The sequence below is a fragment of the Tyto alba genome, unplaced genomic scaffold, assembly GCF_018691265.1.
Source record: "Tyto alba isolate M040663 unplaced genomic scaffold, T.alba_DEE_v4.0 Super-Scaffold_43, whole genome shotgun sequence".
In the NCBI taxonomy this organism is placed as follows: Eukaryota; Metazoa; Chordata; class Aves; order Strigiformes; family Tytonidae; genus Tyto; species Tyto alba.
The window spans coordinates 74433-99883 of NW_024881319.1; the positions used below are offsets into that span (position 1 = coordinate 74433).

Genomic DNA, 25451 nt, shown 5'->3' on the forward strand with positions numbered 1-25451 from the left:
TGTCCAATGCCTTTGTTTTTTTCAGATGAGAGTCCCGATCGCCACGTCCGCAAACAAGAACTGCAGCAACTGGAGAATGCAAACGACATCAACAAAGATCACTTTGAAAATGCAGCCACCCTCCCCCGCATTGCAGCACTAATGCAAACACTAGCATTAGTGAAAATTTAGATTTCACAGATTTGCTGACAGAATAAATGACAGCACTATCTCCTGACGTTCAGCCTTCCTTTCCCAGCCATACGTGCTGCCTATATATTCTGTCAAACAACAGAAAGCCACATTGAAAGGTAAACAGAATGAGAGGCAAGTAGTACATATGGTCTGCTGCACGATTTATTGTCCCACCACAAATTAGTAACTGTTGGGAAGCTGGCACTAAAAGAGTAGCCTCTCCCTCTTCATGGGGGGTGAAAGGGCTGCCCCCCGAAGCTGTGGGTGGGGGGCTCTGTCTCCCCACCTTCAACCCCTACCCTGGCGGGGCCGCCTCCAGCCCTTGGCAGAGGGCCGGACCAGCGGGCTCGGGAGTTAGGGGTGCCTTTTCAGATGGGGCCTGGGCTGGGGGAACCAGGGGCAGTGGGGGCCATGGAGGGTGGACGTGCCGGTGTTTCAGGCGGGGGCTGCGGCTGCTGGTGTTGGTCCCAGCTGTCAGGGATGCCGGGGTGGCTGGTGGGGCTGACCGGGCGCAAGGGGTACCCGCCGGTTTCCAGCCGGTGTCCCCAAGGTGCAGGGGCATGTCTGTGGAGAGAGGAGGACGCTGAGGCACTCGGCTGCAGGATGGACACAGGGACTCCTCTCCAGAGCACGGCCCACGAGCAGCCATGCAAGGGAGCAGTGGGGGGAAAATCACTGACTCTTTGCTCTTACTCCGCTGCTTGCATCGCCTCCCTTGCTGAGGCAGAGGCGGGCAGTGAGCCACTGCTTCCTCCTGGAAACGCCGACTCCTGCACAGCCACTGCGTCGGTCTCTTGAAAAAGAAAATGGGACAGCTGGGTCAGGTGGAACCGTTCCCCATCAGGGCGGTGGCACCTCCAGGAGGCAACGCTTCTCAAAGACATCGGTAAGGTTTAGATAAATAAATCTGCCTGCCGACATCTGCACAAGCCAGCTGTGAGCCGTGATGGTAAAACGGGGGCACCAGCTGCCCTTGGCACTTGGCTTGAGCCACAACTGGCAGCAGAGGCTCTGCCCCATCTCTGTGGCTCGCCAGCGCCTGCAAGGCGTGAGACCCAGCATCGCTGCTGCGAGGCTCTGCTCGACCCCTGCCTGCTGGGCAGGCGACGGCGTGTCTGGACACGGATCTAAGAGCTCCAGTTGACGAATCTCACGGCTAAGGCAGAGCGAAGTATACCCACCCTGTGTTCTCTCCAGCTCCTCTAGTATTTGCTAAATGACTTCTGATGGCTCCCGGAGTTTTTTCCTCCTTCAGCTCTTGGAGGAGCCTTAACAGAACGTATTTGGTACGATTCCACATGAATAAATTGCAGAAAACCAGTGCACAGCCTGTGAGGTGAGCAGAGGACAGAATACTCACCCCTGGGATGCCAGCCAGACTCTTGCGCCGGATCCAGCCGAGGAGCTGGAAAAGTCCTCCCGTCGGGAACACCTGTAATTATTAATCACCCAGAGAAGCTCCCGTCATCTACACTGGCAGACGCGAATCGCAGGAGCGGTGAGGGGGTCACGCAAGGAGAGGGCACCCACGGGCAGGTCTCCGTCCTCCCACCTGCAGAGGCGCCCGGCCGGCTGACCTTTGGGCTGTGAGTGGGCAGCTCTGAAGGGGAGGGAAAAGCCAGGACGTACCCGTGCCATCTCCCGCAGTCGCCGACCCGGAACCCAGCTGCAAAGCTGCATCACCTTCTGCAAAGAAGCACAGGACAGAACGGCTCCGGTGACACAGTCCAGGATACTTCCTCAGATCGGAGTGGCAGCTCAGGAGCGCCGGGCAAAGACGGGATTACTCCACGGCACTCCTCTCTCCCCTCCGCTCAGGAGCTTGGTGCAAAGAGTTACCGTGTGCCTGCAGTGGCACCACGCTGGGACAAAATGAACCACGCGTGGAGCCGCTGGGAGAAAGGACTCCCTGGAGCTCGCACCAGCTCTGAAGTCAGCGCCAAGAAGCCCACTGGCTTGGCAGCTGGCACCGGGAGGGAGCAGCTCAGGCTCCCAGGGGCCGGCAAAGAGCTTCGCAAGGGAAAGCGCCCTGGGGCACGGCACTCAGCCCGACCCTTTCCCTCTCTGCTCTTCTGCACGTCTGCGCGTCGGCCGCAGAACGAGCAACTTGCATTTCACACGGAAAGAAAAAATTAAAAGGTAGATGCTCTTTGCTGCCTCTGAATTACCCGTGAGGTTGCTCTCAGGCTGGAGGACAGGAATACTAGACAAAGACATTGGGAGGCCGTGGACAGCTGAGGGGGTCTTCAGGAAATCTGCACGTGAATAAACTCTTGCCAAGTTGTCAGTGTTTACTCTTTCAACAAAATGGACGTTGAGAACTTACCTCCAGGATGGCCCAAAGATTCCCAACCAACATTGAGGTGAGAAGCCTCATAACCATTGCCAGCAGCCTCATCTAGGAGCAGACACAGATGTGAAACATTTCCATTGCATGTTGGGATCCCCGCCTGCCTTAGGGAACTGCAGGCACTGGAAAGGGGCCCCTCGTAACGACAGGGGGGCCCGACAGCGTTGGAGGCTGTCAAAGCTGCAGAGGGGCCTGCTGACCTCTTGGGTGGTGCGTGGCACCTCTCCAAACAACATTATGAGGTTCTTCGGGAAAGCTGCATGTGAATAAGCAGACGCTGTGAAAAGAGGTTGCAACAGAACTTCAAACGCTTCTTTTGACATGGCAGGATTCACATGGAAATGGTGGATAAATGTGAACACCCCAATTGCGAGCAAACCTTCAGCTGTCACTTTTACACTAGTGTCTCGACTCTTAGACGAGGAACAGATTTAGACTCTCGCGTTCCTATCTGTCCTGAAGAAACAGAGAGGAAGGCGAGCAGCACTACTGGGCGCTATTTTGCAAGACCAAAGACTCTTCCTAGGATAGTACATGTCAAGTCACATAGTTTCAATGTCCCTTGATCTGCTTTTAAAATAATCAGCGCTATCGAAAACAGCCTGCTAAGCCACAGCTACGCACAGTCCAGTAAAAGAGATGGGCTGGCATTTCTTTTCAAACACAAGATGCGAGTTGGGCAGAAAGTCATAAAACAATTCACTTTCCAAAGAAAAAACTGTCACGTCAACAACTGGCTGGTGCCTGACTGGACATACCGTGGAACAATTGTTCTCTAAGCCACAACCAAAGCCACCTCCCAATTACGGGTATAACGAGCAACAGCCACCCCTGAACCAGCGCGCATCTGGCAAAGTCTCAGGCGCAAAAGAACACCGACACTCAGGAAGTATCTCCTGCTTCGAAAACAAAGGTGCCGTCCACAGAATGCTTCATTTGGGGAAAACGCTTCTGGATCCCTCCTCATTTATCTGACGGATGGGATGGTCCGCCTCATGACAGCACTCTGCTCCTCCCGCAAATCCAGCCCTCCAGCAACCCTCCTCACTGCCGGCAGCACCACCTGTAACTTACTAAAAATCGGTCCCTGAATTTACCTCTTTCCACCTTCCTGAACAGGACTCCGGAAAAATAACATTTAATAACTGCTACTTCTCGGAAGCCCTCTCTGCGTGCTAGCGAGATTTATTACGGTACCCAAGCAAAATACAGTGGCAAGGTGGTGTTTTGCTGCTGCACGTGCTGCTGGCACAGCTGTCTCTCTGGGTATTCAGACCCCATCTTGTGACCCACAGTGGGAGTGCAGGGGCTAACAAAGCGCTTCTCGGTTGTACCTGGCGGACACCCGGCAAAAGGTGCTCACCCCAACATGGGCTGTGCTGTAGCGTCTGTATTCGTCAGGAACAGAGTCCATTTACACCTGGAAGTAAAAAGGAATTTAGCAGCCTGGCCAAATTTATTTCACAACGTTTTACCTGTACAAGGATGAAAACTGCATTGGGCTTCACCTTTCAGCTGTTCAGGCATCACGATTTCGTTTGTTCGACGTGCAAAACCTCTGTCTTGTCCAGACAGGAGTCGGGGCACCGTCTCATCTGTTCGTTGCTCTGATCGCCGAAACCAAGGCGCCGTGTTCCCTTCCCACATTTGAGATAAAAAACGTTAGTTGTGAAGTATTAAGACAGGACACCACACACCTAAGAACTTCAGCATTCAAACTCCCTGAACTTTTACACAACTGTTAAGAACTCAAAGACGTCTCCTTATTTCTAACATTTCTCCGAACAAGAAAACAGAAACTCTTCCTTGCAAACAAAGACTGACGACTCTGTGCATTCCCACATTTTCAAGGTATCTCTAGCCCAGTGACCTTGTGAGAATTAAGAGGCACAGAAAACAGACCTGTGTTTCAAGTTTGCTTCGAAACACAGCACTTCCCTCCCTGAGCATCTACTAGTCCCGAGGACTCCGGTATTGCAGACAGACCAGCAAGCTGAAGGACCACCTCTCCTCCTCTGAAAGACCTTGATGCGCCCTACAGGCCCTGGGCGTCCCCCAGAACATTCAAAAAATCCCACCAGGAATATCACCAGGTCACCGAGGTATACCAAAGCGGCTTCACACGGACAAGAAGCTTTAACAAACTTTAGTTTGCAACCAAATCCAAACAGCCGAAGCCAGTGAGATGACGGGGACAGGGCAGCCAAAACAACGCCCCCATAACAGTTAACTAAGTTCCACGTACCAGCTGGGGACGCTGCTGCTGCACAGCAACACGGAAGAACGACAACGACGGCACGTGAACAGTGATGATACCAAGGTGCGCACCCACTCTCCGAAGGGGAAACCTGCCCCTCAGAGGTGCCCGAAGGGGGCAAGCGCTCACTCAAGCTCACCCCGAGGCACCATTCACTCACCGAGGGGGGCGGGGGGCTGAGGGCACTCAATCCCACCAAGCTCCCTTCGGGGTTGTCCCCGTCCCAAGGGGAGGGCTTCCGAACACTCGCCCGCTGAGCCCTCTGAGGGGAGCTCCCGCGGGGGGCTGCCTCTTCGAGCCCGGCAGGAGCTGAACTCCGGCCCTAGGCGGCCAGCGCTCCTGCACCTCCTCTCGCCCCATGAGGCGTTTCGTTGGCTGAGGGCCTTGTCTGTGGAGCAGCGGTCCCGCCCCCCTCTTCCCGCCACGGCAGGGGCAGAGCCGCGCGCGCTGCTCTGCACCCGGCCCGGGTGCGTCCGTGACAGCAGCCGCGGTGTGCTGCCAGAGGCGCGAAAACGAGGGCGCGGGAGAGCCCGCGCCGCCCTGCGGGAAGCCCTAGCCCCTGCCACGCACCAGACGAGGGATTTCGGTCGAGTAACACCACGCTAACGGAGCGCCTTCCGAGGCGAGACGGCTTCTCGAGCAGAACAGGAGAGGACCCGTCGACTGCGGAGGCTGAGGGGCGACCGCCGGGGCCGCCATCTGGCGACTGCGCCCGAGGCCACCTCGGCAGAAATGGCGGAGGGAGCGGAGACTTTTTCCCCGCTGTCCAGTGAGGGGAGAGCGTCCCAGGTGGAGGCGGTGCCGCACGGCCCCAAACCCAATGGGCGTGAGAGGCGGTGGATGATAGACGGGTGGCCACCTCTGTGGAAAGCCCCGTTAACAAGCGGTTCCGTTAAAAGCGGGCCTAGGAATGCTGCGGAGCGGTGCCTAATCACGAGAGCGCTGGCGTTGCGAGCGCTGGCTGCTCCCCACCGTGTGGGGAAGGCTGGGGGCCGGCTGGAGCCTCAGCCCTTGGCTGTGGTAGGCAGCGAACGCCTTCGTCTTTACTGCTGCTGCTGCTGCTGCTCGGGGAAAGTTAGGCAGCTCCACAGCTGCAGTGTCATCATCTTCTTCACACTTCCCCGAATACAAGCGCGTGGTGACTGGAAAAATAGCACTTGGAACTTGGCTTTTAACAAGGGAAGTTTAAAGACTTCCTGTAGACTACCACAGCTTGCTAACTGTGTAAAGATTTTCATCTTTACAGGCCAAAAGAGTTGATAAACTTCAGACACAAAGCAATCTTCTGCTTACAGTAACTTTATTGTGTGCCTGGGGGGAGTGAGGGGAACGCCCCCCCAGCCCATGGGGGCTGTGCACGCCAGTCAGAGGAGCCCCCCGTGCCTGGCTCCTGCCTGCCTCCACCGCGAGTGGACACAGTGGGCATATCCACAGCCGCGGCTGGGCGTGGAGATGAGCCAGCGCTTGGTGCCTCATGGGGTTTGCTATTAGGGCCACATGGACGCTTGTGCGCCGACTCTGACCCTCTTCATGGGGGGGTGAAAGGGCTGCCCCCCGAAGCTGTGGGTGGGGGACTCTGTCTTCCCATCCTCAACCCCTACCCTGGCAGGGCCGCGTTCAGCCCTTGTCAGAGGGCTGGACCCATGGCCTCGGGGGACGGGGAGGACGTTTGGGTTGGAGTTTGGTGGAGCTGGGCCCATTTTGAGGCACTGAGGCGGCCAGTGTTGGGCTGGGGGCAGGAGGGGTTGGCGGCGGTGGCGGTGGTGGTGGCAGTGTATCCCGTCTGGAGGGTGGACGTGCCGGTGTTTCAGGCGGGGGCTGCAGCTGCTGTTGTTGGTCCCAGCTGTCAGGGATGCCGGGGTGGCTGGTGGGGCTGACCGGGCGCAAGGGGTACCCGCCGGTTTCCAGCCGGTGTCCCCAAGGTGCAGGGGCATGTCTGTGGAGAGAGGAAGCCGCTGAGGCACTCGGCTGCAGGAGGGACACAGGGACTCCTTTCCAGAGCAAGGCCCACGAGCAGCCATGCAAGGGAGCAGTGGGGGGGAAAATCATCGACTTACTCTTTGCTCTTCCTCCGCTGCCGGACGAAGACGTAGCACAGCAGCAGTGCAAGTGGTAGGAAAATCACGATTACCACTGTGCCAATCATGCAGCCCTTCCGCACATCTTGGGGACAGAGAACACTTGCGATGTTCTGGGGACGGGACACAGTGGGGCTTGTCTCGCCGACCGCACCTGGAGATGCAATTGGGGATGTTAGTCTGTCCAATGCACCACTGTAAGCTTGCAGCACGTCTCATATGTCCAGGAAAGTCTCTGTTTCCCACCAGTGCTGGTGCCCGGAGGCACCCTCCCACCCTTTGGGACAGGTTGTCCCCCCAAACAAAACTGAGGCATTCAGAAGGAGCACATGGTGGGGAGCGCATCTGCTCGAGCAGTCGCTGCTTCGAGGGACACAGACAGAAGAAACCGTCCCTGCAGCAGGCAGTGCCACCCCCAACTCTCCCTGCCCACGGGCAGCTCCCACATCACCAGGGGATGGAGTCAGGACTTCTCAAGAGACACCTGAGCCTCCCTCCCCACTTCTGCCTTTTCCCCAGCATGGGCACCGCCTGCAGCTGCTCCCAGAGTTCTGGACTTATCTCCCACTGAAGGACCCCAGGCTCAGTACCTGAGTTTGTTGGAGGAAATTCATGCACTTTGCCACGTTGATATTCCCCAAGCCTTGACAGCACTGCCAAAAAGCAGAGAGGAGAGGTAAAGCCTCCGCATGGCTCAGGCACAGAGGATGCAGGAGGACGGGGAGGTTCCCTCCAAGCCCCTGCCCAGCTGGGGAGTCAGGGCATCTCTCTGGACCTCGGCTCACGGGAGGGATCCCACTCTGTGCTGCTCTTGGGCCTCAAGGGACTCATGGCAAGCTCTGGGATGCAGCTACAGCGGGAGGTGCGTTGGATTAAGAGTTACATTCCCCATCATCTGCGGAACGTGGCCCAGGTGCCGCGAGCCCACAGCACTTTCCCCTTTGGATGCTGACGTGACGTGCAAGAGCGGGACTGGGGGAAGAGCCTGCTGACGCACAGCGATCCCGATGGGTGCCAGCGGCTGACCACGGCACAGCAATTACCTGGCATGCCGGGGGCTTGCATCGCCTCTCTTGCTGAGGCAGAGGCGGGCAGTGAGACACTGCTTCCTCCTGGAAACGCCGACTACGTCGTGAGAACAGAGTCACGGGGCTCACAGCCAAGGATGGGCAATGGCAGTGCGCAGTGCTGACCTGGTGGGATCCCCTTTGCCTGTCCAAGCAGAGAGAAAAGGAGTGGGATAGGTAAGAGTGTAGCAAAGGGAAACAGGAAATGCCAGGATGGTGGTAAGGAATATCCCACACCCCGCACATATTAGAAACGGAGATCATTGCAATGATCTGTGGGCATTGACTTTAGCAGCAACCAGAAGAAAACTGTCATCTAGTAAGAACCATAGAAAATCTCACAATTGCAAAGATTATTTTTGATGGAAATGGTGAAAATATTTCCTCTTCCCTGCAGAAGTGGTTTGGCCAAGGTTTCGGTTCTCCATTTAGATGAGAGTGGATGGGACTTCTTACTGGATGCTGATGAAATACTTTCCGTTCTAACTGGAATCGAAGATATTACAACAAATTGCACAAAACTGTAGCTCAGCAAAAGTAGACAGTTTGTGTTTAAGTGTGTTTAAAGAATTAAATATAAGGAACTGATGTAAAGGGAGAGTGAAGAAATAACATGGTTTTATTTCTCCTGCCATGGAAGAGCTCTGTAAACAGATGACTTTCTAATCCAGCAGAGAAACACAAAAGAAGATCAAAGGGGGGTAGAGGGGGAGGAAACACAGGAGATCAGAAACCCCATCTTTGCAAATAACAAATCTGAAAAACAAAAGAAAGCAAAAGCCCATTAGTTAGGAAAAGGAGCAAGTAGTCAAAGATGCCACCTCTTTTTGGCTTCCCTTTGCATAAACAAAACAAGAGGCTATGGTCAAGTGCTCAACACAATCAAAATTTAGTGCACACAGATGAGAAAAGGGAAAAGAGAACAAATAAGTAAGGTAGAGGTAGATAAGGCAGGTGTAGTCAAACACAAAGGCCCCAAAGGTTCCACTAACCTCCTCCACAGCCAGGCTGTGGCCATCTCTGAATCACTGGTGATTAACAGGACCAACTCACATGGAGTGGGAGAGGTACCAGAAAGCCAGTGATGAGCAAACAGGGCACTAGTCTTGCACTAGCAGATGCTTTTGACACTGACTTGCATGTGTCTCCCTAAGAAAATGAGGGAATTAAAGTCTAAAAAACATATTACCTCCAGGTGCTGTAAGCACAGTTAAAAGAGCAGAGGGGCCATCATTACTGACCTGGGGGGCAGGCAGCTGGAAAGGCAGATTGGGACAAGTTGGGCATGGTGATATGTGAAGAGATGCACTGAGAGAGCAACCAGAAACAGCAGGGACGGTGTGCAGCCAGAGCAGAGCCCCAGCTTTGCTCAGTACTGGGGCGACTGCTGCTGGTGAGGAACTTGCCCCTTAGGGCCTCATGTTTCAAGAAATGTGTGATAGGAGAAGAGTCAGAAGAGAGCAGCAAGGAAGTCCCATGTCCAGGCAGACAATGTCACGAGTTTCATTTAGACTAGAAGAGGAGACGAGGGAGGATCTCAGTCACTGGAAGAGGACAGCATCACTTCTGGTCCTCAAGCCTGCTAAGGAAAGCTGGGACAGAACTGCAACTGCCTCAGTCTGCAGCTGACTTTAGGAAAGCCTCCCCAGCTCTGCTGAGAGTTTACCCTGAGGACAGATCCCTGCTAGCTGGCAGAAGCAGGCTGTGTTTGTGACCCTGAGTCACAGAGGAGCCATGCTCTCTGCACCTCTTTCAAGAGTGGCTGCCAGGACACATGGGACCCTGTGCTTCGCAGCACTAAAGGGATCACAGCAGCCCTTCTGCCTCCACCATGCAGCAGGGTAAGACAGAAGGAAACCACAGGCAGAAAGAAATTAAAGAAACTGCCAACACCACGATCCCATGCAAGTGTAGAGAAAACCACATGGCATTATGCAACATCTGTCCGGGAAGTGACACTCATCATTGATAAAAATTATGCAGAGGAGTCCCGTGACTAAAGGTTACAAGGAAAACACAGATCAGCCGTCAGTCTCACTTTGCAGTGAGCTGTCACTGACTCTTGCATATATTGCTTTATAAGAGTAACTCAGCATTCAAAGTGGAATTCCTAAACCAATCCCTACAGCTACTTTTTAAATTAAAATTCCTGAATGTCTCTTCCCCCTCAGAAGATCCTGTGTTATGCCCAGCAAAGATCCACATCCCAGGACAGAGATTTTTCTATCGTCCTGGATCAAAGATAGACCTGTTCTCCCCCCAACTTGAGCAACTTCTACAATAAAATGAAAGGGAAGAGAATGGTAAGAGCAAAAATAATCTCTCCTCAGGCAGGAGGTTTCAGCACATCTGTTTGTGCACGCATTACAGAAAAACACATGGGGATTAGTCAGGTCCAACAAAATCAGGGTGACTTGGCACTGCAGGCTTATGTGCCGGACACCCTCCAGCCACCCAGCACAGCTCTCCCAAACCACAGGGACACTGGTTACCCTCAGCTCTGGATCTGAGAGCTTAGAGACCACTCCAGGGGATATGTTTCACCCAGAGACGGCTGCAGCCTCAGCTTCTCTCACCCTTTCCTGGACTCCCCATGTTGACTACAAGTCCCCAGCCTCAGGCACCCTTTGCTCCTTAAGGCAAGCAGATACATTTCTTTAAACAAAACCAGGGAAGAAAAATGCTGTGTGAGCAGAGATTTACATAACAAAGAAGTATCCTGCTTCACCTAAATGTAAATACATCTCTCTGTACGTGGCTGGAGTCAGAGCACAAGGCCCAGTGAAACACCCAGGTTCGAAGCTCACTTGCCAGCCCCCAGCACCTTCTTGCCACACAGTGAACCCAGAGTCACTCTGCCCTAGCTCCCACAAACAGAACCCACAGCACTAACCCCCAGCCCAGGCCCCCATCCTGCTGTTTGTCTCCTGTGCTCGTTATTTGCACCTACAGCCCCCTCCTCAGCCCTGGGCTCAAGTGGAGGAAAACCCTGGGGCTAACTCTCACCGGGACTGGGTTTGGTTTGTCGAGGGCACCGTGGACTCTGGTCTCCCAGATGTACTGACCTACTTCTCTTCCATGCAATTTGGCATAGCCAGTGGCTCTCAGCTACTGCCTCTGCAGAGATCTGCGCCTGCCCACGTGAATACATTGCTGGGGCTTTCAAAAGAAGTTGTCTGACAGCAAGAAGTGATTTCAGTTTTGAGTTTGCAGACACAAACTATCACTACCTCCTGCAACCAGACAGCAGCTTGCATAAGCCCCACTTCGCTGAAAACAGACTAAAAAATAAAAATTACCTAAATTTACATAGCTGGGGTTGTTTTATAGAAATTGCTTCTGTCTTTCTTCTCCACTTTTTGCCCTTGATAAGACCTTTTGGCAGAGAGTTTCGCACGTTAATTATGCCTTGTGTCAAAATATTTCTCTCTAGTGCACTGTTTTTCTCCTTAAATGATTTTAACCATGTAAATGTTCCTGTCTCTGTCTGAAAGGGTAGATAATTAATATTGAATGTTTATTTTTAAGCTCCCTTCATACTTGCCCTGCTCTTTTCCATCTTCCATCTCCAAGTTGCTAAATGCTTTCATCACCTGGCTCAAAGTCCTCCGTGTCGTCTCTATCCATCTCTGAGTCAAAATGATCAGGGCTGAATGTGGCATTCGGAGATCATCCTGCTGGTTTCTACAGCAACATTGTGGCATTTGGGTAATTAGTTTCTGTCCCATCCTTCACGCACTCCAATATTCTGCTTAATCTTTGGATTTGCAGGACCAAGGACCAACTCTAGAAAATAAGGAGATGTTAAGTCTCATTTTCTAAAGAAAATGGCATTTAGTGAACCTGAATGTCATTGAAGAGGAATGGAACAGAGACTTCCAAGTCACATGGGCCAAATACTCAGGACCCAAATATCTTTAAAATCTGGCCATAAACTCAAAAACATTACCACAGGCCTTTTTCTTTCCAAAGTAGTTGTTCATTTGACCTTAGAAACAGAAATTAGTGTTTCAAATGACTCCTGAGTGAATGTCATCTGCTAGCATGTTGTTCCATCAACTACTTGTATAATCCCAGTCTTATCCATCCCTGATTAATGTAAATCATCTTGTATTTTGCAGACATAATCCTCTGACTGAAATCCCTTCTCCAAATCCTCAGGCATTGCACAAGGGACAACATACAGTACATCACGCAATATTGGCCCTGATGCACACCAACACTAAACTAACAGCTTCCTTTCATAAATTCACAGATATTCGCAATGAAGGAAATGCAGTAGATCTCACTTGCCTGGGCTTCAGTAAGACATTTGAAATGGTGCCACACAGTAAATTATTAGCTAAGACAAAGAAGATGTGACTGGCATATGAAATGTAAAGTGGGTAAAGAACTGCCTGAAAGTGGCATGGTAATTGCTTCAGCAAAAAGGGGATGTGTTAGACTGAAGACGGTTTACCAGTACAGTTCCTTGTGTTTCTGCCTCAGAAATTATTCTACTTAACATTTACATTAATGATCTTGGCAAAAAACCAGGAGAATGCAAAGGGAAATTTGCTGATGAGGCAAAATGACATGCTATCATCAATCTAGAAGAGGCCAGGATATCACACAAAAAGCTTATAATGACCTTGAGGACTGCAGCAATGGAGAAGGGATTTGATAGAACAGTATAGACTGTACAATCAGGCTGTTGAGGACAAGTATAACAATAGCAGACGTTCCAGCTTGTGAGGCTGTCAGCTGAAAATATCTGGGGCAGGGAAAGACCCATGCTACAAACCACAAAACTGTGACAAGACCCTCGTGGTATACAACATGAGAAGAGTTAAATGAAAAGAACTTGGGTTGAAGGGTAGGAAAATGAGGAATTGATCTGTGTGAATGTATCAGAGTCAACAACAGGGTAGAAAAGAGATAGAGTGGACACTGCTGGTGTAAGGTTATATGGCCAGGAAATGTCTGGGAATACAAATAGATGGGTGGTTAGACTGGCACATGAAAGTAGTGAGTTTCTCATGTATGTTTCTGACCCAGCTCCAGGGCAGATAAGAAACAACCATCACTCAGAGGGATATCAGTCCTACCACACAACCAGCATGCTCGAGAAGCCAGACAGATTAGAGGTGTGATCTTCTTTCTCAGTGAAACACCCAGGCCTATTCACAGAGGAATTTGAGAGTCCTATTTTAAAAGGTGTCACTAACCACGATGTTGTTTTGGAATCAAACGTTCTACAAGGCTGTACAAACGCCATCAGCCCGGGCAGGTGGCAACTGCCTGCTCTCCTATTCCCAGCACAAATGCCAGATTCACTTGTCCCCTCCAGGACTGGAGGTGGGTTCAGCGGTTGTGGGGTTCTGGTATGAGATTAGCTGCTCCACTCTGAAACCCCTCTGGCCTGCTCAGCTCACCCATTCAGTCAAGAATCACTGGATACTACCACTTCTTACCAATTTCCTCCAGAGCAGCCTTTTTGGACGCTGCCACCTCTAACAGCTCCTCTTTCTCTGCCCTGAAGGAGCAGGGCTGAGGCAGAGGCTCTCACTCTGCAGACACCCCCACCTCCTAAGCTGACTGCTTGCTGCTTCTGCTCCCCAGGAGTGAAATTTGTTTTGCAGTTGCAACCTTTTACACTTCACATTCCCTGGTTTTACCCATCCCAGATCGCTGCCCTTGCCGCCACATCTCCAGGAACACGGTCACCGTCACTGCAGAACCTAAGCACATCAAATCTCTGTTGGGATCATCAGGGGTTTCTATTTCTCTCTTTTCATTTTCCTCAGCACGACTGGCTCTGAACACCTCCTGCGAGTCCCTCAGAGCTTCCTGCGCTGGCTCTCTGCTGAGTCAAAAGATTTTTATAATGTTATTTCGAATTTTCAGGCTTTTTTTATTGACTTCGTCTTTCTTTGGAATTTCCCTTTTGAATTTACTGGCACAAGACGATATCTGGGGTCAGTTTGTATCCCTTTCCCCTCGCTCCTTTCAACCACAGGACATCGGACTGAATCATGCTGGAGGCAGGATTATTTAAGGGTCCCACCAGGTGTCTCACTTCTGTCCCCCTCGAGCCTGTCAGACCCAGCATCCCCCCCCTCCCATGGCTCAGCCAGCAAGATGTCTCTTTGGCCCGTCTCTTCCAATTTCAGCTCAAGGGGACTGCTTTTTCCTTCTGTGAACTGCCCAGTGAGGGCATAGATGTTTATGGCCCAGAAGGTAACAAGCTGTCACTGCTCCCCCTGCTCTGCTCCCGGTGGGATGGGAAGGAGAATGGGAAGAAAAAGGTAAAACCCCATGGGTTGAGACAGGAAACAGATGAATGGGACAACACAAGGAGAGAAGAAACAATATTAGGAATGCTAAGAAAAGAATAGGTACGGTGAGTGAGGCACAATACAATTGCCCACCACCCAGATCCTTCCTCCCCCGGCCAGCTCATCCAGTTTATATACTGAGCGTGATGTCCTATGGTATTGACACCCCGACACCCACCTGCCGCCCCAGCCCCTGTCCCACAAACCTGCATCTCCTCACTAAGAAAAGTTGGAACTGGGCGTGTGGCTTTGCTGATGTGCCTGAGCACCGCAGGGCTGAGCCTCCGCGGTGGCCCCGACCCTCGTGTTGGCACTGCGGGTGCCGCCGGCCCGTTACCCCAAGAGGAGCCGGCTCTGGCAGCCCCAGGGGAGACGCTGGTGTCACGGCGTGCTGTGGCGTACTGAGGCACGGACTCAAATCACGGGTGATGCTGAGACGCTCGACTTCAGCACGCTGGCTGCTTGTATACCTTTCGTGCGTTACGGTACTTTCCCATCAAGTTACAGCACTCTCCTACCAGCTGAACACCAGCAGGTGTTCCGCGCTAATCTCGCAGTACTACTGGCAGTCTTCTTGCTTCCTTCTTTCCCAGCAGCAGCCGAAGCTTGTGAGCATTTTTCTCGTAACGAAGCCCATGTTAAAACCAAGGCACAGCACTCTTCTAACTACCAGGAAGAAACATTGACTCTACTTTCGCAGGGTCGACTTGGCCGAGGCCTCCGAGTACTTGTGTTCAGGCTGAGGCCTGCTCCAAGGCCTAGCACGCACTTCCATTTTGTGTCCCCCGACAGCGTGGGGCCGTGCTGGGCGGCAGTGGAGGTTAACACGGGCTGGGGAGGGGGAAGCACCGTGGGAGCTGCTGTGGGGCCCAGGCCGCCCTGGCCAGGGAGGGGAGGAGCGGGGAACCCAGGGCATGGGGAGGGCAACTGGGTCCCCGGGGGACCCTTCTCCTGCGTCAGGGCTCCAGCCGGGACTGCAGAGACACCCAAAGGAGTTGATAGCACAAACAGTTGAGGCATCCAGACTCTTGAAACTTCCTTAGCAGGCAGGCACACTGATGTGGTTTAAATCAGGATTTTGATAGAATTGAAAGTATTTTTTAATCACTTTACCTAGTAAGACAGATACAGTTTAACTTAACAGATTTTCCTGCTGGAGAAGGCTGCAGCTGAAGTCCTGTCTTGCATGCCCGGGGCCGGGAGCCAAGCGCGCCGGGGGAAGCAGCGGGGCCATCGCGGTTGGCAGCGGGGAAGGGTCACTTCTTCTGGGGCTGGAAGTGCTTCGCATGTGCCTCCACGCAGGGCTCCCGGGTATCCGCGCACAGCTCCTTCTTCTTCTTGGTGACCAGGCTGCTGGGAGCCTGTGTCCCCGACCCCCTCCCGGCCACCCTCAGGGCACAGCCCCAGCCACCGCAGCCCGAGCCCCCAGCAGCGGTGGGTGCTCACATCACCCCTGGCTGGGTGCAGCTGCTGCTGGAGGTGTAGGTGGGGCTGGGGGTGCCATCGCTCCACGGGAGCTGCCAGGGCAGGCGGGGTGACCCATCCCTGTCAGCGGGGACCCTGGTGGCTGTGGGCAGGGCTGACTGACTGTACGTATGCACCGATGGCATCTGTTGAGTGTTGGGAAGTCTTTTTTGAGGGCCCTGGACTAGTCAACCTCAGGTGAAGTGTCGGGATGCAGGGCGCTGCGCAAGGTTCCCTGCACTGGAGGGGCTGGAGTCTGGTCCGGTGTCAAGGGAGGGAGATGATGAGCACCTTGTGCAAGCCCACCTCACTCTTCCTCCCTCCCTCTCTCCCCGGATCACAGCCCTGTCCATGTCCCCACGTCCTGCGTGGCTGTGGTGGCAGGTGACACTGGGGACTCTGTCGCCCCGCTGCACCCCTCTCCAGTGTCCATGCCTCTGCAGTCGCTGCAGTCCCAGGAGACGGCATCATCTTCCCCCAGGGCAGAGCAGAGCTGGTGGGTCCCTTGTGAGGCACAGGATGTGCAGAGTAGAAGTCTCCAGGGCCTGGGGGAGCAACAGGACCCACTGTCACCAAAGGCCCCCGAGCTGTGTGTGGGGTGCCAGCCCCGGCGCTGTGCTGAGCCCACGTCCACCCCTGCTCCCGCCGGCAGCTGGGGCTGAGCTGCTGGCACTCACCCTGCCGTGCCGTGCCCATATCCCAGGGAGGCTCCATCCCTGCCCAGAGGAGGAGACGAAGGCATCGCCATCTCCTCGCTGGGGCTGCGGGGACCGCAGCCACCGGCACTCACCCATTCACCTCCACATGCTCGCGTCCCTCTGGGCACAGGCACTGGTTGGCATCACAGGAGCTGTGCCGCAAGTAATGGCCTGCAAAGGCCCCATCCTCCTCCTCCCAGGCAGCATCCCTGCGGGAGCGGGGGAGCGCTCACCCTGGGGCCGTGGGGGACACCCCGGCGGCACCCGCGCAGGCAGGAGGGCTCAGCTGGAGCATCGCGGAGGGGGAGGCGGCAGCGGGAGGGAGGGCACTGACCTGTCAGGGATCCGGATGCCCAGGTGAAACATCTCTGCCAGGAATTGCTCCCTGCTGCTGCAAAGTGGGCAGCAAAAGTGGTGAAGGCCGGAGCGCAGCGCCTGTCCCTGGGGCAGAGGTGGCATCAGCATCAGCGCCGGGGGTCCGGTTCACCGCCCTGGAGCTGGGCGACGCGACAACAGGGTGACAGCAGGGGGGATCGCTCCAGGGGCCGGGGGCGATGCCACCTACCTGGATGCAGCTACGGTGGAACCAGGCGCTGGTGCAGGCGGGACACACCAGGGTGTCGTAGCAGGGCCGCTCCGCCACCCCCTCCTGGCAGATGAGGCAGAGGGTCTGGTCCTGCTGCACCGCCCGCACCCGCTGCACCGGCCGGTGCTTCCAGCAAAAAGACCTGGAGGATGGAGGGGACAGCTTGGCCCCGGCCCCGACCCCGGCCCCGGCCCCAACCCCGGCCCCGGCCCCGGCACCAGCCCCGGCCCCGACCCCGCGTGGCAGCCATACTCACTTGAACTCCCCGAACAACTGGGAGACGCAGCCCCGCTTGCTGCCGCAGGGGAAGTGGAAGATGCGGCGGCAGCGCCGGGGCCCGGCAGCGCCGGCCCGGCAGGTGACCGAGGCGCCCGGCAGCTGGCAGATGTGGCACGTCTGGGGACGGCAGGAAGGACAACGGTGTCAGCGCCACAGGCCCCAGGGAGCCCCGCCGCGTTCTGTGGGGCCGCCCGGCTGGTGACACCGGGCCCCTGATAGATAAGGATGCCCCCCGTACCCTCCAGATCCCCCCCTGCCGCAGGAACGGGCCTTTTTGCGTCATGGGGTATCTGACTTGGGGGTTGCTTGCAGCCGGCTGCCAGAGCAGCGCTGGGGGCTGGGTGGGTGGCTGCTGGCGTGTGCAGTGCCAGGCACGGGGCGTGGGGACACGGTGGGGACACATGGGGACAAGGCCTCACTTTCTGTGCCACCCGCTTCAGCTCCTGGCGGATATCAGGGAAGAGGAAGCCGTAGAAACCCTCTTTGTTGGCCCCTCTCTGCATCAGCCCGCTGGCGTGGTACTGCAAGGGGGTTTTGAAAAGAGGGTGAGTGCCAGGGGCTGCCGGCGGTGCGGGGCTGGGGACCGGAGGGTGTCGGGGACTGGGGGGGTGTCGAGCCCCAGGGACTCACCAGGCAGTTCTCGTGGACGCAGAGCCCACCCTTTTGGCACAGCTGGCCAACCATGTCGGCATCACAGTTGTCCTGCCGGCACAGCCCGCACACTGCCGGGGGACAGAGGCACCGTCACCCCCAGCAGCACGCCGCGGAGCCAGGTGGGGGTAATGCTGGGAGCGGGGATGGGGGAGAGGCCGGAGCACCCTGGGACGCTGCGGGGGCCTGTGGCAGCACAGCCGGGCACCGGCCAAAATCCCCTCTGGCCGGTGCCCGGGGGGAAGCTCTGCACTCACCTCTCTCCTTGGAGACTGGGACATCTCCTTTTGCGCTTGGGAGGAGCACAGGAGGGTCTTGCCTGCTCCTCCGGCAGCGCTGGGGGACACTGCTCTGTTGGGCATTCTGACATCCTGCGGCGCCGCGACCTCAGCTCCATGGCCGCAAGTGGCTGCCACGAAGCAGCTGGCTGGGCCTGGGGACCTCGCTCTGGTCGGAGACCGTCCTTGTCCTCCAGTGCCCGTGGCAAACACACCACGGAGCCGGGGGCAGTGGCGTGGGGGTATTTATACAGGCCAGGGTGTTTCGTGCGTGCCCGGTCACAAACACGGTCCATCCAGCACGTGCGCAGCCGGGTCACAGATGTTGCCGTGGATGCTGCTGCTCCGGCCTCCCCGTGCTCACTGGAAACACGCCCCAAAGCATTTGTGTTTTCAATTTCTTCTTGTCTTTAAGGAAGGGATTGACTCAAGTGACAGGCCTGGTATGGTCCAATTTCCTTAAGGCGATTGCCATCCCCATTGCTGCTGCGGTGGGTGGGTGGGCTTTAGGGACTGCGGGAGGGTTTTCCCCGTGAGACAGGGTGATTCCTGGGGACCTGGAGCTCCCCAGTGCGAGCAGGCTCACCCCCACTGGGTGCTCATCTGCAGGGTCTGGCCGGGCCTGGACAGCGCTAAACCTCCAAGCATCTCTCCTCCTGCAGCCGCCCCTCTTTAGCCCCTGGATCCATCTGGGGAAAAAACCATAGCAACCCCCCCATACCCTCCCCAAACCCTCCAAAGCCAACCCTTTCTCCTGTTGCCAGCCTGCGCCTGCCTTTCTGCCTGCCTCAATCCGTATCCCAGTGGGCGGGCAGCTGCTCAGGGCATCCTTAAACCCCACAACCAGGACGGGGCTGCTGCTTCATGGGGGGGAGCTGAGCTGGGGGCATCAGCCTTGGCCCTTCGGGTTTCCCTGCCGTCTCAGGAGCTCCTGGTTATTCCTGGGCCCCTGTGGGGACACCAAGCCCTGACGTGACCCTGCTTTTCTCCCACGGGATTTACTTCCTCTCACTCCAGCTGCAGGCCAGAACAGGGTAGTTTATGAAACCCATCGAGGGTTCTGCGGTAGTGTGGAGAGGGTGACAACAGGGGAGGGGATGGAGCCAGCTCCATCACATAACAAGATGAGACTGTACATGTAATTATGGGACGCAAATAAGCAGAGCTTATGGTGAAGGCGGCTTCATGTGGAGGTGCTGGTTGACTCCTGCTGCTGCCGGTACTGCTGGAACCATTCCTTCTGCGGGTCCACGCAGAACTTCTTCCCCTTCAGCATCTCCACGCTGGCGGAAAGAGGGGCTATGTTAGCTGGGGGGATGTGGGATGCGGCCGTGCCCCGAGGTTCAGGGGATGCCTGCAGCATCCTTCCCCCCACATCCCCCCAAAGTGCTGACTTTTAGCAATCTCTGACACCTTTGCTTCCTTCCCACCTTTCTGTCTCTCAGCTGAAACAGGGGATTTTTTGAAGCTATTTGGAGTAAAGCAGTGAGGAGGGAGGTGCACGTGAAGAGCCAGCGCAGGGCACCCACCACGCATGGCACCCTTTGGGGGTGGCTTGTTTGGGGGAAATCCCCCGAGGCAGAACAACCCGTAGGGAAGGTGGGCGAGCAAGGGTGAGGAGCAGGGGTGCAGGGGAGGAAGGCTGGGCGGGGGCCGGGCGTACTCACCGCACAGCCTTGTGGGAGCAGTGGGAAGGCGTCTCCTGGAAGCTCTTGATGAGGAAGGCTGGGATTTTCTTCTGGATAAACATCTCCTTGTAGCAGCATGTGCCGTAGTGGCTGCGGACTGAGAGGAGGCAAGAGGGGTTGGTGCTCTCCCACGCCTGGCGTGAGGAGTATGGGCGCTGCCCTGAGGGGAGTGGTGGGTCCCTTGGGGACTTTCCTGCTCCCTTCTGCTACCAGGGGTCCCCTCTCATGTCCCCGGTCGTGCTGCTTTGCCGCAGGGGAGGAGCCCCCCGTTTTCCTGCCCATGTGGAGTTATCACTGAGCTCTCCAGCTAGAGTGATGGAGCTGAAGCCATCCCCAAGCCTATTTCTGCTCATTTTGAGCAAGACCAGGACAGCCCCGTGCTCAGGCGGCTGGTGGTGCTCCTCAACCCCTCAAACCCACAGCAGAAGCAGGAATTGATGCTTTCATCCCCTTCCTCAACGCCCCCCAAACCCTGTCAGTACAGGAGCTGAGGACAGTGCTGGGGTAGCTCTTAGCCTCAGCTTTGGGACTTACAGGACATTCCCTGGCTTCTAGTCCAGAGAGCCGCCAGCAGCAGGGTGAGCAGTGTCAGGGAGAACACCTTCATGTCCAAGCGGGGCTCCGTCGGTGCCAGCAGCTGGCAGGTCTTCTTGACTGAAGGCCACCAAGAGCTACCTGCATCTCTTGGCTGCACCTCAGCATGATATATCCTCCAGCCAGGCGTTTCATGACTGCCCTGGACTCTCCCCAGGAAGAAACTGCCCACAGATATTGATAAAGGGCAACCAGTGAATGGAAATTCCTTCTCTGAGCCACTCCGGCTCCGGCAGTGGTCGAGGGCTGCTGGAAAGTGTGGTGAGCAGCCAGCAGCTCTGCGCCGCTAGTGATGCACCGGGGCAGGCAGTCTATTTTAGGTTTAGTTGCTGTCACCAGCAAACCACACAGGATGATGCTTGCCAAAGCCCTGGGTGAGTTTATTTAAAAAAAACCCCACTTGTCATCAGTTTGACTGTGATGCCTCTCGCAATTTTTCACCAGGATGAGTGGCTCGGTGGTGGCCGGGCTTGCCTCAGCCCACCCTGAGACCCATCAGTGGCTGAGCCTGTCACCGTGCCTGTCACAGTGCCAGTGCCCATCACATCTCTTTGAGGCACCCCAGGAGCATGGGCTGGCTGTGAGGTTCGACCAGGCAGACCCAAGTGGCAGCTCTGATCAAGTTTGGGCCAGGGGTCTCCACTCATTAGGATGGCCGACAAGTAGAGCATGGGAAGCTCGCTCCTCATGAGCTGTGCCTGCCTCTTGCCCCTCTCATTGGTGGCTTCCCCAAAGCCCACACAGATACGGTTTGCCCCATGCACCCCTTGGACCCCCTCACAGAGACATTGTTGGGGCTTCGGCTCTTCCCAGCTCCTTACTGACCCCAGCACTTTCAGATTTGGTTTAACACCTGGGTAGAAAAGACGACAACATGATCTGCCCGCTCCCAAGACACTTGCACAGCCAGATGCTTGCATGCATGAAATCACGTTTAATTCTATTCAGTGTGTTGTACAAAAAATAACCGTAGGAGTACTACCCCTTAATCCCTCTGCTACTGCCAGGCTGGCAAGCGCAGCCAGTGAAGGGTACAGGCAGCTGCCTGCATGCAAAGCAGGGCTGAGAGGATGGGGGGCAGCAGCAGGTCTGGACCCCAGCACCCTGTGGGGTTGGCACACCCCATCCTGGTGGGATGCCAAGGATGACAAAGGCCCTTTGCCTTTGGGGAAGTGGTGAGGGTCATCACAGGATGATGGGGAGGATATCCCCGACAAGCTGCTATATCCAAATGTGGTGTCCCTGCTGCCGCCTCTGCAAAGGGATGACCTTTGCGGTATGTCCCCCCACCCGTGGAGGTGACTCCCCGTGCTGCCTCCGTCCACCCCTCTAGCTGGGGATGGAGAAGGAGTTGACTTGGAAGCTCTGCTGGTACCTCTTCACCCAGGCCCTGGTTGCCTGGGCACAGATCTCCCTCCCGCTCCTCACCCTGAAGCTGGGGCAGAGAAAAGACAGGGTTAGCAGTGTGGTGGTATGGGAGATTCCAAGGGGCTTGGAGACACAGAGGATCAGGATTGGACCCATCAAAGCAAGACACAGGGGTCTGGCAGGGTGTAGAGGGGCTTTACCCCAGGGTTGGGTTTAGGGTACTCACATCACAGCCTGGTGCGGGCACTCGGGGCTGGTGGAGTAGCAGGCGACGACGTTGTCTCTCTTGATCCTTCTCGACTGGAAGTTGAAGCAGCACTTGTCTGGCATGGCCAGGGCTCCTGGGGGGACAGGGAAAGCTCAGTTTAGCCTGGAGACTCCCACCTCCCATCTTAGCCCTCCTGCTGTGGGCATGGCATCCCTTTTGGGGGGAGCTCCCCTGCACTCCATGCATGAGGAAAACCCATCCCCAGGGGGGATGTCCCCCCCAGGGGATGTCCCTGACCCCCAGTCCGTGGGGACAGAGTGGGCAGCAGTGCTTACTCTGTGCCAGGCTCTGGCAGCACAGCACAGCGAGGAGAAGGAGGGCGCAGACCACCCCAGCTGCCTTTGCCATGCCGGACTGCGGGAGGGCTGCTCCGTGGTGTCAGGGCAGAGCTGCTGTCTGTCGGGGTCGGGGCTGCTGGGCTGCTTTTATGGGGGGAGCAGCGGGGCTGGCTTCCCCCAGGGCCAGTGATTACGTGGGCAGGGGGGTGGACCTGATCCCCTGCCATGTCCCAAAGCACAGAGGTTGAGCAATACTTATCCCCTTCCAGCACAGCCCCATGAAAAGAGAAGCCTGCTCCTGGGTCGTGCATTCAGCCCCCAATGGGCTTGGGAAATTTCCTGAGCTCCTGCCTCCTGCGTTAGGACTGGCGGCTGGGTTGCTTCCAAAGTTTGTCTCTGCATCTCTGTTCCCTGGGCAGACTGCATACCCTGTGGCAGGAGTCCCAGGGCAGGCAGGACCATCTGGGGATCTCCCTTGGATGGGAGTAGGACCAGGCTCAACACCCTGCAGGGTCCCCAGGAGCCACACAGACTCCCGACAGTCCATGTCATCCTCCTGCACTGCGAAGTTTTGCATCCTATTGCTTTACATTCCAGCCCCCACCAAGAAAACATAGAGAAACAGCTTCTGTTTTTTTGTACCAGGCACGTACAAGACTCTGTGTTGGTTTGGGGATGTTTGGGGCCCATTGGGGCTGGGAGAGGCTGGGCAGGTGGCTCCGCTTCCCTCCCCCGGAGCCAAAGCAGCAGCTCATGTTCTTGGCTGTGCTGAGCTGGGAAAAGGCTGAGGCCAGTCTGGGGCTTCCCGAGTGGATTTTGCCTGGCCACAGCTGTCCAAAGAGCCCCCTCTCCTCCCGGCTCCAGTGCATCCCAGCTGCTGGCAGCTGGCGGATGGTGGGAAGCAGCGGAGAGATGCAGTCACATATCCCTACCAGTCCAGCTGTGCCCACGGCAGGGCTGGGAACGCTGATGGCACCCCACTGGTGTTTTGGCCACCTGGGGCTGCAGTACAGCCCCATTATGGAAACTCGGCTGGGGAGGGCATGGGGTGCTAGTCCAGGCAGGGACCTGCCGCAATGGGAATGGGGGCCACCTCCATGGTGGGACCGCATGTGTCCCTCCATTTGCTCTTCTGCAAAGCCATTTCCCAGAAATCAGCCTCAACTGTTAGATGTGCATGTGCTGGGTAACAGCAGGGTGCCGCAAGCGGGGCTGGGCGATGTCCCAGGACTTGTGAGTGCGGACAAAGAGTGGGGGGTCATGTTTCCATGCCCAGCTGGTGGATCAGAGAGCCTCCCCATCACTCCAACTCCCATTTAATCTCTCCCTGGGGAGACCCTGAGAAGTGGAGGAAAGTGGATGCCTCTGGTCCTGGTCCAGTGCAGCTGCCTGGCTCACCTTTCCCTTCCTGGATCCATCCTTTCCTTCTTATCCCCCTTCTTACCCCCACACACCGAGTTGTTCCTGGCTCAGCTGGGGTAAATGTGGTCTCCTAAGGGTAGAAAATATTCCCTGCAATAAGAAAATGAGAGAGAAACACAAAGAAAACAAAAGTGTTTATTGGACTGGAAAAGGCCCCTTTTAAAGACTCTTATGTAAAACTCTGGGATACATCAGGTCGGGGAATTCCATGGATGACATTCCCAGCACCTGCAGCATCCCTCTGTCCCAAGCCCCGGCGCTGATGTATGCCCCGTGGCGTGAGTGGGCCCTGCAGATGGGGGATTTTGGAGCACAGGGGATTTTCAGCCCTGGTTAAGCCCCTTGATTTGGCAGCCCCTGAGCACACTGGGGTCCCCAGGACTCACCTGTATCCCAGGAGGAATATCCCCCTTCCATCTCCCCACATTGTCCAGGACGGGGCTTTACTGGTTTTGCACAGACCTGGCACTGGAGCTGAGAATGTCCATGGGGGCTCAGAGGAGCCAGAGGAAAAACCTTGTGCTCCTGTGTCTCTTCACAAATCCAGGTGAAACTGGTCTTCATCCCTCTCCAACTCATTAGCCCTCCCGTGTTTGATGCAAAGAAGGGCACGGGACATGGGCAGACCCACTGTTGTTGTGAGCAGATCCAGTCTCTGCTCTGGGGTGGCCCCATGGGTCCCCTGTTCCCGCATGTGATCTGGGCTGAAAAACACCCTTTTCCTCCCTTTCTTTCCCCATTTCATGGGGGGCTCCTTGCCAGCTTTCACAGCTCTGGCTTCAGGCTTGGCTGCAGGGTGTGGTGAGGAGCAGAGCCGCTGGTGATGGGCCACCAGCCTCCATGTCTGCCTGCCCCCTCTCCCAGGGCTGTGGCATGAGGTCCTGGGGCTCTGCCGGCCCTGACTGTTATCATCCTCCCTCACCAGGAAATCCTACGGCTGGGGAAATCCTGCCAGGAAGTATGGGGGATACAGATCAGAGATCTCAGAAAATCCTGCTTCATCCCACATCCCTCCTGCTGCCCCTGGTGTGGTGGGATTATTGAGGGGAGAAGGGCTGAGCCCTGTGGTGGGGAGTGGGAGGCCTTGGTGCCTGCAAAACATATGGGACAGATCCTGCTCCTGCTGCCAAGAAACACAGGGGAACGTGACAAATCTGGGGGCTGGCAGAGGCATTTGTGATCCTGCTGGGGGCTGAGCTCTTGGTGCTCCCTCCAAAAAATTTGCAGGGGCTCCAAATCTCCCACTGCTGAGGGACAGAAGGGTGTCCCAATCCCACCAGCCCCATGCAGGTGTTGCTCCCCAGGGCTACTCCGCATCCCTGAACAGAAAGCACAAGCAGCTCCTGGGGAAACCACCACCTCTTCTGGGAGTGTATCAGTGCTTAATCACCTTCCGTGCTGAGAACCAGCCCCGGCCTTCGTCACGCAGCTCGCTGCATTGCTGGGCTGCCAGAGACCTGCGGGGCACACCAGGACACCCGCTCGGCAGCACAGCCACCCTGGAAATGCTGCTTGCCCCTGGGTGAGAGGTGCTTTTCCAGCCATGTTTGCAGATGCTTTATTGATGCTGCGGCACTTCTCATTTCAGCTGATTGATAACCCTGGGGGAGGAAGATCTAAGTGCAGTGCCAGCG

General features: G+C 56.0%; 4 protein-coding genes across 9 annotated transcripts; all 4 read right to left on the minus strand.

The window, feature by feature from the left end:
• Positions 1–314: 314 nt before the first annotated feature.
• On the minus strand, positions 315–5453 carry LOC122154668 (translation initiation factor IF-2-like). 6 transcript variants are annotated; one of them, XM_042805015.1, is made up of 9 exons: positions 5352–5453; positions 4033–4161; positions 3859–3944; positions 2725–2780; positions 2501–2572; positions 1804–1860; positions 1535–1606; positions 868–967; positions 315–738 (listed from the first exon to the last, which is right to left on the minus strand). In XM_042805015.1, exons 3-9 carry the CDS (start codon positions 3936–3938, stop codon positions 543–545), a joined length of 633 nt encoding a protein of 210 aa, XP_042660949.1. In that variant the 5' UTR covers positions 3939–3944; positions 4033–4161; positions 5352–5453; the 3' UTR covers positions 315–542. The 6 variants fall into 6 exon arrangements, with proteins under 6 accessions (XP_042660949.1, XP_042660946.1, XP_042660948.1 ...); XM_042805012.1 differs by having other exon boundaries at positions 2725–2801; XM_042805014.1 differs by lacking the exon at positions 5352–5453 and adding an exon at positions 4942–4992 and having other exon boundaries at positions 2725–2801.
• Positions 5454–15319: 9866 nt separating this feature from the next.
• On the minus strand, positions 15320–18318 carry LOC122154661 (PHD finger protein 7-like). The gene is made up of 8 exons (XM_042805005.1): positions 18179–18318; positions 17901–18012; positions 17549–17791; positions 17248–17387; positions 16971–17133; positions 16740–16846; positions 16498–16614; positions 15320–16252 (listed from the first exon to the last, which is right to left on the minus strand). The coding sequence occupies exons 1-8, from the start codon at positions 18316–18318 to the stop codon at positions 16045–16047; spliced, it is 1230 nt and encodes a 409-aa protein (XP_042660939.1). The 3' UTR covers positions 15320–16044.
• Positions 18319–19382: 1064 nt separating this feature from the next.
• On the minus strand, positions 19383–20494 carry LOC122154676 (C-C motif chemokine 13-like). The gene is made up of 3 exons (XM_042805032.1): positions 20422–20494; positions 19867–19984; positions 19383–19482 (listed from the first exon to the last, which is right to left on the minus strand). The coding sequence occupies exons 1-3, from the start codon at positions 20492–20494 to the stop codon at positions 19383–19385; spliced, it is 291 nt and encodes a 96-aa protein (XP_042660966.1).
• Positions 20495–21521: 1027 nt separating this feature from the next.
• Positions 21522–22465, minus strand: LOC122154675 (C-C motif chemokine 13-like). The gene is made up of 3 exons (XM_042805031.1): positions 22393–22465; positions 22076–22190; positions 21522–21916 (listed from the first exon to the last, which is right to left on the minus strand). The coding sequence occupies exons 1-3, from the start codon at positions 22463–22465 to the stop codon at positions 21811–21813; spliced, it is 294 nt and encodes a 97-aa protein (XP_042660965.1). The 3' UTR covers positions 21522–21810.
• Between the last annotated feature and the right edge of the window lie 2986 nt (positions 22466–25451).